Here is an 11,122-nt window from a genome sequence, read left to right as displayed (position 1 = left end):
ACGAGGCAGTCCTGTGCTAACAGGTAGGTTCATAAAGTCAGTAGTACTAAATCATGTTACGTTCTTTTGATATTAATGGAGGGGGTTATAGTCTTTTTTTTTTTTAATAAAAGCAGTATACTTCATTTTCTGTATATTACTGTAACTCTATTATATAATTGTTTTAATGAATGTTTCACAGTTTGATCTATAGATTTGTCTATTATAACCAACCTCTGAGTGTAACTAGTGTGGGTTAGTAATTCCCCATAGTCATTCCGAAGGGGATGGAGGGGGTGCTTCTGCTGACCTGTATGGGCAGTGTAGCACACTTGTATGCTGTTGTGTCTGCTTGGCACACATGTAATGTGCCACTGTCTCATCAAGTCCTCAGGTGGAAGGGGATCAAAATGCTAACTCTGTTTTGGGAACCTGAAAGAGCTGCCTCTTAAAGTATACAGTTTTGGATTGGGTTACAGAGATTTGAAAATAGGGTATTTGATGATAATATAGTGTAAATGCGGATGTTGCTCTGAAATTCTAGTGCTTTAACTGGTATCTGGTATTCATTTTTCATTTCAGTAACTTGGGTTGTTTTTCTTGAAGGGCTTCCAAGTTGTCAAGCAGTTACTGTAAAATATATTGACTTTGGCAACGTTGCTAACTTAAATCTTAAAGACATATGCAGAGTGAAAAAGGAGTTTCTGAGCTTTCCAGAAAAGGTAAATTAGTGCATGCCTGGATGAAATAATCAAAATTAACAGAATCTCAATGCGTGGAAGGGGAAAGAGAGGGCTGTTAACATGCTAAAGTAAATAAAACGTTAAGCAAGTTCCTTTCCCGTGGGTTTATAATATGACTTTTTTAATATGTTTCGAATGCACATTAAAAACTCTTTAATCTAATTGAGTCTTAAATGAAATCTGATGTTATCTTGCAGAGAGGAGGTATATATACACTGTGTGTGTGTATTTGATGACTGAGCCAAATGAATTTTTACGTTACTTCATTTTCAAATGACATAATTTCATTTTACTTTACTTAAATGAAGTAACTTCATTTTCAAATAATGGTATTTTTTAAAAAAATGAATTTTTGTTTGGATTATGGTATTTAAATTTGGTGTTTTCCTAACTTTAGGTGTTGTAGGAGTTTTCCCCTCTGACAAGGAGAAAAACTGAGTGGGAAAGGAAATGGCAAAGTATTTATGTCAAATAAAAAACGCACATAAGTAGAAAATAATTCTTCAGCTGTACATTCAATAGTTCTGGTTGCCAACCATAACTATGCTAAACTTTAAAACTTCATCTGTTGATAGGGGTTTTTTAACCAGTTGTAGGCACTACAAGTAGTGATTGTTGTTAACTAAGGTTGAGCAGCATCTTTTACTGAAAATAGGATTTAATTGTTTATATTTTGAGCAGGTGTTTCTGGGGAAGGTTTCAGCCAAAATAATTGAGCCTTTTTTGACAGCAAGGGAGAGGAAACATTCTGAAAATGGCAAAATGTTCTTGCAGTTGCAATGTCTTAATGCTTCAAGTCAGACTGGCTAATGAATAAGGGTGTTGGGATTTTTGGTGTGTGTTATCCCATCGTTCCAGCTGGTGGCTTGTTATTGACCAAATATAAATCCTTGGAAAAATCCGTTAGGAGTTGGTCAGCTCTTGAGCACATGCTACTAGGACTTCTCACTTTGAACATACAGGAGAAGGGCCTGAAGAGCTATGGATGCAGATGGTTATATGACCACTAGAGAATAGTCTAAAAAAACTTGAATCCACCAGTTAATCAGCATTCTTGTGCCATGTATAGGTTATGGTGAAACACTCTAGCAGGGTGTTTATGCTTGAAGTTTGCGTAAGAAATACTAACTTCCCGTTGCTAAAAAATAATTTTTAAGGATTTCAAATTCTTAGAAACAGTAATGAACGCAAGATTGCAAAATCAAGTGTTCGGAAGGTAAGAGTGTCAGAAGTGAGGTTGGCTGTGCAGGTCTGTCCTGTAGCATATAAGCATTGGTAAGTCTTCACACACAGTCACATATTACATTGCCTCAAATGTAAGTTGGTCATTGAAGAGATTTGAATTAGGCTGTGAAAGAGAAGTCAGACCTTTTCCAGCCAGTTAATACAGTTTGCAGGCATTTTAATGGACTTGGGTGGTGCAGAAATCTTGGCCAAGACTGGAGTGAGCAATGCTTAATGTAATGTTGGTTTTGTCATCCACAGCCCCTTCTTTTAATGGTTATGTAACCTGTCAGTCACTCTTACTTTCATATTCCTGACTGCCTGTGTCCTAAGAATATCTGCACAAAACATTCTTCTTTCTACTGTCTTTATGTCCTTTCTCTCCCTTTCCCCCAGCTTGTGTTACTCTTCTTTCTTTCAGTGCAGTAAACGAGGAGGATGCAATAACATTCACAGTTAATGTAAAATTGAGCCATAGGGTAGCCACCAAAATTTGCAATAAAGATGCTAAAAAAATTCTTTTAATCAAAGTACTTGGTCTCATAATGGTCATGTGGAACCAGAAGCCAAGGCCATGCTGTTTTGCTGTCTTGCATGAGTGCAAAGCGAAGGCTGTGATTTGGCAGTAGTGAGATGGTCTTGATACGTGATGGTAGATACATAATTTGAGTTATTCTTTAGGTAATCAGGTGCAAGTTGGCTTGCATTGAGCCTTATAAAGGGGCAGATGAGTGGAACAGAGAAGCCAAGGAAAGATTTGAAGAAATGACTGAAAATAAACTTCTGCTGTGTTCAGTTGTTGGTAAGTTATCAAGGGTTAATTTATGTTTAAATCTTATCAAAGGGACTCAAATGTAGAAACATGCGCTTTCATATTTTCAGTCGTGTTTATTTGAAATGTTTATGTGCATAATTGCGACAGGTAGCCTGGAGTGAGAATATCTAAACAGGAACTAGTTGAAGGAGACATAACACATAAAACTTCTGACAAAAGCACTTTTTATGTCTTCTCTTACGAATGTATCACAGCATTCTGTGATATAAATATCCTAGCTTATTAAGATGGGCTTGTTTCTGAAAGTTCTAGCTGTCCTTGACTCTTCCTGACTTTCTTTCCTGACAAGCATTTGTTGTTAATATGCAACTAATTATTTTTCCATGCATGTGGAATGGTGGTTTGAAACCCATCTAATAAATGAAATAGCATATAGCAGTTGGTTTCTTTGTACAAAAGTACTTTTTAATTGTATTTTAAGTTAATTTTATAGACATGTGTAAAGCTAAGCTTCTACATATTGTTGATGTTCAGAATCCATTAATTTATAGATGAAATGTAATTCTACAAAATTCTGTCTCTTACTACCATTTGCCATGTCTCCAAAACGAGAAATAGTCTTTATATTGTCATTGATTGGCACTTAGTTATGTTTATATTATTTATTCACAGAAGTTTTAGATAATAGTATCTTATCTGTTGAACTCTTTGACTCCTCTGCTCTTCGTGGAAGAAGCTTAAGTATTAACTGCCAGCTAATTAAAGAAGACTTAGCATCCTTCATGTCTGGGTAAATACACTGTCAATAACTTACAGAAATTCTGAACTTTATGTAACAAAATTACTGGCTTTAGTATGTAGCTCCAGTGGATGGAATTTACCACGTTTGTGATAAAATTTATTACAAATCACATTCATCAACTGACAGAAGTTACAGAGTGTTAAGTCTGCAGTTTGGCAAGGTTGAATTCTCAAACTAAATCTTGACTAACATAGTGTATTGAAATGGGTTCACAAGTTGGAGATGAAATGTTTGCATCGTATTTGTAATGTGCTTAAGTGCCAAATCTTCCCAGGATGGTTATCATTAGTTAAGGTTCCCATTCCCTTGTAGTACGAAAAGCTATAATCACGTTCGTGTGTTTAACCTGCACCCAAGGGAAGTCATCTCTTTGGGAAGGTGTGTTACTAGAAAGAGAATACGCAGATAACCAGCTATGGCAGCGACAGACAGAAGAGCTGGGGAGCCTGCTGGGGGAGATGAGGCTGATAAGGAGAGAACACTGCCACATCTGATTTGTTGGCTTTTTAAAAAGATAATCCATGGGCTGCATTCAGCAAAATCAGTAATTACTCTTCCATTAATAATTTTTGAATACTGATGAAATAAAAAGGTAGTTAACTAGAAAGTTTTGATTCCAAAATAAAGGAATTTATAGAATTTGCTTTTTTTCAGGAGGAAGCAAATAAGTGGATTTTCATATCTTAGCTAGAAATATAAACCCTAGTAATGCGAGTAACCCTAGACCAGGTTGCTCAGAGCCTCATCCAGCCTGGCCTTGAACATTTCCAGGGATGGGGCATCCACAACTTCTCTGGGCAAGCTGTTCCAGTGCCTCACCACCCTCTCCGTGAAGAACTTCTTCCTGATACCCAATCTAAACCTCTCCACTTTCAATGTAAACCCATTACCCTTGGTCCTGTCACTACAGGCCCTTGGAATAAGTCTCCCCCAGCTTTCCTGTAGCCCCTTCAGGTACTGGAAGGTGCTATAAGGTCTCCCCGGAGCCTTCTCTTCTGCAGGCTGAAGAAGCCCAACTCTCTCAGCCTGTCCCCATGGCAGAGGTGCTCCAGCCCTCTGAGCATCTTCGTGGCCTCCTCTGGACTCACTCCTGATGATCGATATCCGTATGATGTTGGGGGCCACTGAGCTGGATGCAGTACTCCAGGTGGGGTCTCACCAGAGCAGAGTACAGGGGCAGAATCCGCTCGCTCGACCTGCTGGCCACACTTCTCCTGATATAGCCCAGGATACGGTTGGCTTTCTGGGCTGCCAGCGCACACTGCCGGCTCGTGTCCAGCTTTTCATCCCCCAGTACCCCCAAGTCCGTCTCCTCCGGGCTGTTCTCCATCCATTCTCTCCCCAGCCTGTACTTGTGCTTGGATGTAACACTAATGTTAATATTCTTTACTTCTGAAGGTAATATTTACACATTGTAGTAGTTGATTGTTGCAGCTTTCACTCAGAGGCAACACTGCTTTCTAGAAGCATGATATTAATAATTCAATGTCTTTTAAGCCAGAAGCAAACATTAATGTTCAGCAGCCTATTTGTGTCAGGCTTGCTTTGCTGCTGACAGCTTACACTGCATGATGTGTTCATCTGACAGTAGAACGGGCAAGGATATCTTCTGGGGAATAGAAATGTTATTGTCATGAGTCTTTCAGAAGTAGCATTTAGAAATGTTTTTGTCTTTTGTTGTGATTTTTTTTTTTTTTGCTTTTTTAAATTACTCACTCTTTATGTTGAATGATTCCAGTCATGTTGAAGTGTGATTATTGAGCTCTTCTTCACTTGGTTTAAAAATGTGTTTAAACTTTACATTCTAATTACGTCATGCTCTTTACAGGTACAGTGAAAGTACTGCTGTAAGGCCCAGTGAAATATGGGAGGTTCCTCTAGAAGAAATTGCTGAAACCTCAGAAGCTTTAAATCCTGTAGACATGGAACTTGTGGACAAAGGAGATTTCAGATCACTTTCTAAGAAAGAGCTACAGGTGAAAATCAGTCATGTTGTGTCTCCTAGTAAAATTTTTATGCAGTGGCTGTCGTCAGAAAGCATACTGAAAAGGTACTGAAATTCAAGAACTTTTCTAGAGTTAAGACATTCGTATTACAAACTGGTGATGTATAATTGGAACGAACTCTGATTAGGGTTGCATTTGGCACTGGGTACTTTTTTGAATGTTGTTGACTTACCTTGCTTTGTTGAGGAAAGTATTGGAACAAAAGATGCCCCATCCCTGGCTGTCTTCAAGGCCAGGCTGGATGAGGCTTTGAGCAACCTGGTCTAGTGGAAGGTGTCCCTGCCCATGGCAGGGGGGTTGGAACTAGATGGTCTTTAAGGTCCCTTCCAACCCAAACCATTCAATGATTCTATGATTCTATGAAAAGACAGATTGGCACTATGTTGTGGTTTATTAAGTATTTGTGATTCCACATTAAGTACATGATCTAACGCCTATTTCAAACCAGTTTTTCGTATTGGGGCCTGATAAACGTAACACTGTCCAGACAGATGAAATCTTTCTGCTCTTTCTTTTCTCCTCTCCATTCCGTTATTAGAAATCTTCTTAAATAATACTGGTATCCTAAGCCATCGAACTTCCATCAAGTTACTTCTTTCTGTATGATTCTAATACACTGTTAGGAAAGTTTGAAGGCAGTTTCTAGGCATAGTGTATTGTCATTATTTAACACCAGCCAGCACCCAAGCACCACACAGCTGCTCGCTCACTCCTCTTTCCTCCAGTGGGACTGGGAGGAGAATTGGAGGAAAAGACAAGGAAACTCATGGGTTGAAATACGGACAATTTAATAGTTGAAAATAAATGGAATAATGATACTAACAATACTAATAATGCTAATATGACTACTAATAATATATAATGAAAATAATGGGAAAGAAAACAAATTCTACAACTGCTCACCACCCACCAACCGATGCCCAGCCAGTCCCCGAGTAGGGAGAGCCAGAGCTGGAGAGAGACAAGAGCCAGATCCCCAGAACCAGACCAAGCCCAAGAGAGACACACTCCCAGCCCATCCTCAGCTTACGTCCTGGGCATGATGTTTGATGGCACGAAATGTCCCTTTGGTCAGTTTGGGTCAGCTGTCCAGGCTGTGTCCCCTCCCAGGTGCTTGTAGAGAAGAAGGTGTGTCGTGGTTTACTCTTTCCTGACTAATAACAGCACAAGGTGGGAACACAGAGGCAGTATGAGAAACTGAAAGTGTCCTTGGCTTGACATAAAGTTGTTGCTTGGCAACATTAAGAACATGACTATGTTGTCAACATTCTTCTCCGCACAACCAAAACACAGCCTGATGCTAGCTACTGTGAGGAAAATTAGCTACCCAACTGAAGTCAGCACATGTGACCACCTTCCTTTGGCAGATATGTAGGTAACATTTAGGTAATAGTGCCTGCTGTTTGAAGGCAGTTAAATCAAAATGTCATTGCTTATTTGTCAGTGCTAGTTGCTTATTTTCTGCCTTTTATTTCTCCTTTCGTCATCTTTTTACCTCTAGAGTCCCAGTCATGACACTAAATGAGTACCACACTCCCAAGCTGTTGAGAGAAAACAGTGCATCTTTCAAATAATGCTATCCAGAATGGTCAGGATTAAGTCACTCAGATTAATTCCATTCTTCAAGCAAACATGATAGTTTTGCATAATTTTAATCATATTGCATGTATTTTGAAGCTCTATGTTACGTATTACTAACTTGTCATGAATAAAAAACTACTGTGTGTCTCTTAATCAGTTACTAAAACTTTACTGACGGCTGGTTAAGCAGTGATTGACTCAGTAAGCCCTTTACGCACTGGATGAAGTTCTACCACTAGTTCAGCGTGGGTTTCTGAATGTTAGCTTGCAGGAGAAGATGGCTGCCATCTACAAAGAATCCCAGCCACAGCCCGTGAAGTGGGAAAGCGGTATGCGCTGTGCTGCTTATGTACGTGATTTGAAACAGTGGCAGAGATGTCAGATAAACAGGATTGTCCCTGAAACGAGTGCAGAGGTAAACCTCTTCTTGAAACGGGACTCGTACTTCTGTTTCTAAAGTTTGCCAGCATTCCTTGATTGAAATAATGTTAAATCTTTGCTTCTCACTTCTCTGTTAATATTTTCTCATACAGCCTTTTGCTTTTGTCGAGAGTTTAAGTTACACTGTACATTGCTGCAAATAAATTACTGTCTCATCAGATGCCTTTAGCTGAGAACCTGTCAGTTGAGGAAAGCTCATGAGGTTGACTTTGCCTGTGTTTACACGACACTTGGCAACACAGCACAGGGTCCCAAACTCTAGCCTAACAATTTAGCTTAAATTCCAGAAGCTGTGTCAGCCTGAGGGCCACATTAATTCAGACTAAGCGATCCTTGCTAAAAGATGAAGCCAGGTCAACTGAGGGCAGCATCACAGGAACACTGTGGTCAGGCTGTTGCTTGAACCCTAATGAGGGGTGATGCACTGTGCCATGTAGGCGAAACGTTTTCTACGGCAGCTTCTCACACAGTCCCGCTTTAAACGTGAGTTTTGTCGCACTCATTTGAAAAGACTAAACATCAGAAGAGGCATTTTGTGAACCTGCCTCGGAAGTGAGAGTGTTTTCTTAATAGTACAGATAATCCAGGAATGGATTACCATTGATTCTCTCCACCATCATCAGATTATGCCCATAAATCTTGTTAGTAGGAAGCAGCAGTGGGATTTTATATATCCCTGGTGTGCATCATCTGCTTTCTAAGGCTAAGAGCCCTCAAACAGCTGTTTAACCACGTCACAATAAAAAGCAAGAGGTGGAGGGGAGCTATTTCAGCATTTCCAGGTTTACAAAGTTAAATGCATAGACACAACCAAAGCAAAGGAAAAGGGATTTTCTTATCCAAGTAACAGCCTCTGTAAAGTGGTTCAACCCCCTTGGAGCACATTTGTGTGTGTCTTACCGGTATGCTGTGGTAGTCATTTGTGCTGTGTGATGGAGCACTCCAACGCCAAGGCTGTTTGTTGCATCTTGGAAATACTTGAATTTTGTTTACTTACTCAGGCATGCTTTGAATTGTCTTTCATTACAGATAACATTAAGAGAGGGGATGTTTCTGTTTCATTGTGCTTCTTGTCTGTAACAGGTAATACTTTATGATTCTGGAGCTGAAAGAACAGTGGATATCAGCTGTCTAAGGAAACTTGAGGAGAATATGAAGATAGTTAGGACGTTAGCAGTAGAGTGTTCCTTGGTGGATATAAGGTAGCCTTTCCCTTACACCAACTAGCAGTATTACAAACCTGATAATGACATAATCTGTTCCTGTGTTAGCACTGATTAACCAAGATTTGGATGTGGTTTGCTTTTTGAATAAAGAGGAAATGGATGGTGGCTGTGATGTGTTTTATACAGGGGTTTTCTCCAAAGGGTTATGCTACATGCCAGTAAAGCAGAAGCCATATTGGAGAAAGAAAGAATATAGGATGAATTCTAAAATACTGGACAGATGACCGAAGTTTTTCTTATTTCACTAAATGTTTTTTCTCCTTGGCTCAGAATCAGATCTCATGAAAATGTACAGGAGGTCTCTATGGCTTGAGACCGTAGAAAAGAGAGAGAACAGGGTTATTCTACCATGCATTTGTTTGTGTGCTGTCTAAGTGAGCTTAAAAGTATATGTTGTTTGCCCCCACTGCCATTGCTGCAGGAGATTCCCATTGGTACAAATGAGAATAGGCCTAGGTAATTCTTACAGATGGGTTGCATAAGGGATGTGTTCTGTAAGGGAGTTGTAGGGGGCCTACAGGGGAGCTGGGGGGGACTTCTTACAAGGACCAGTAGTGATAGGACAAGGGGTAACGGGTTTAAATTGAAAGCGGGGAGGTTTAGATTAGATATCAGGAAGAAATTCTTCCTGAAGAGGATGATGAAGCACTGGGACAGGTTGCCCAGAGAAGCTGTGGATGCCCCATCCCTGGATGTCTTCAAGGCCAGGCTGGATGAAGCTTTGAGCAACCTGGTCTAGTGGAAGGTGTCCCTGCCCATGGCAGGGGGGTTGGAACTAGAAGATCTCTGAGGTCCCTTCCAACCCAAACCATTCTATGATTCTATGATTCTGTACTGCGAAGAAAGATAGATCATGTTTGTAATACCCGTTCCCTGAATGAATATAAAAAGCCTGGTTTGCAGATGAAGTCTGGGTTTTCCTTTGCCCTGTTAGGAGCAGTGTCGTGCTTCTGAACCTCATGATCCTCCTCATTTTGAAGTTTTGAGGTTATATTTTTGAATTCTTCCTGTCATGTAGGTCCAGATATGAATAACCCGTTCATTTTACCTTTGACTGTCATGGAGTTTGTCATTTTACCCTGACAGTTCAGGCAATTTCAGAAAGAATGAAACTCTGGGTGAAGGGAGGGTTTGTGGTTAAGCTCAGGAGATGCCAACTTCCTTCCTACTAAAGGAGATGATCGTTTGTCCTGTGTTAGACCAACAGGGGGAAGCACGCAGTGGACAGCAACAGTGTGTGAATATTTATCCTATTACCTGACCGGGATGCAAGTGAAAATAATCATACAGGTTTGTAATCAAAACCAGCGGTATTTGTAAAATTTCTGTCAGGTTGTCTGCTAATTTAATTTTTTTTCTGAATATTTCCACTCTTGAAAAAGTCCTGAAGGGAACTTGCTTAGATTGCTGGAAAAAGATGTTTTTTCTTTTTCCTGCTTTACTTTTGTTACTCACTGGAGCGTTAGAGCAGTTTGGCCTACCCAGTGTAGAAAGAACACAGTCTTAGATACATTTAGTTACTTAAGAATAATTTTTACATCTTTACTGGATGTTGACAACTATTATGGACAGATGAGCTTGATGCTCATGTTCTTTATGAGAATGATTTCAGCAGCTGCTGTGTTAGTTTTCGAGTCTCAGAAACTGAAAGAAGGAGGCCTATGCTGTACAAACACCACTAGTAATTGATTTCTTCCACTGGGGAAAAAAAAATGGGAATTACTATGAGGGTTTGATTTGTGTCTGTTGGCAGCTGCCAGCGAGGTTTTACAGTGTGGCCTGGAAATAAAAACACTGATGAACAAAGTTATTTATGAATGGGGTTAAAGCTCCTGTTGGTGGGAAACAAGTGTTGGGTAGTTCATTCTGATCAAACAGCTAAGGGAGAAGAGGCCAGGTTTTATTCTGTTACTTTTTTTTAATATTATGTTTAGAACAGTTGGTAAAATGATGGGAACCATGATTAAATAAAATTCTGTGTCTTCTGATGTGGGCATCAGTTGTTCAACGGCATCTGATTTGCAGTCAGTACCAAAAAATGAAAAATACACCTGTGGTTTAGAGGAAATGCATGTTGTAATATGTTACCCAGCGCTCTCATTTTTTCCAGGAAGCTGATGAGGCTTGTGCATTGCCTGTGAAAATTCTTTGCAAAGATGAAAGAGGAAAATTGATTGACATGTCAGAACATCTGATAAAAAAGGGTTTGGCTCTTAGAAACAGAAGGTTTGGATACTTTTCTATTCTTTCAGACTCTCATATTCAGATCATGATAAGCTAACAAGTGGAACAAAAATTTGGATTGTTCTCTACAGCATATATGGCTGGATGGCCGCACTCAGAGA

General features: G+C 39.8%; 1 protein-coding gene across 1 annotated transcript in view; it reads left to right on the top strand.

The window, feature by feature from the left end:
• LOC104513196 (RING finger protein 17-like) overlaps positions 1-11,003 on the top strand; it is a gene marked incomplete at both ends in the record, with an annotated part of 35,218 nt that extends 24,215 nt beyond the window's left edge. Inside the window, 8 exon segments of the mRNA XM_010156472.1 lie at positions 586-701; positions 2,628-2,748; positions 3,394-3,511; positions 5,352-5,573; positions 7,375-7,525; positions 8,635-8,753; positions 9,977-10,067; positions 10,888-11,003. Of these exon segments, the coding sequence (XP_010154774.1) occupies positions 586-701; positions 2,628-2,748; positions 3,394-3,511; positions 5,352-5,573; positions 7,375-7,525; positions 8,635-8,753; positions 9,977-10,067; positions 10,888-11,003 (1,054 nt within the window).
• Positions 11,004-11,122: the final 119 nt, after the last annotated feature.

This window comes from Eurypyga helias, unplaced genomic scaffold (genome assembly GCF_000690775.1).
Source record: "Eurypyga helias isolate BGI_N326 unplaced genomic scaffold, ASM69077v1 scaffold1948, whole genome shotgun sequence".
Lineage (NCBI taxonomy): Eukaryota > Metazoa > Chordata > Aves > Eurypygiformes > Eurypygidae > Eurypyga > Eurypyga helias.
This window is presented reverse-complemented; position numbering and strand designations above follow the sequence as displayed.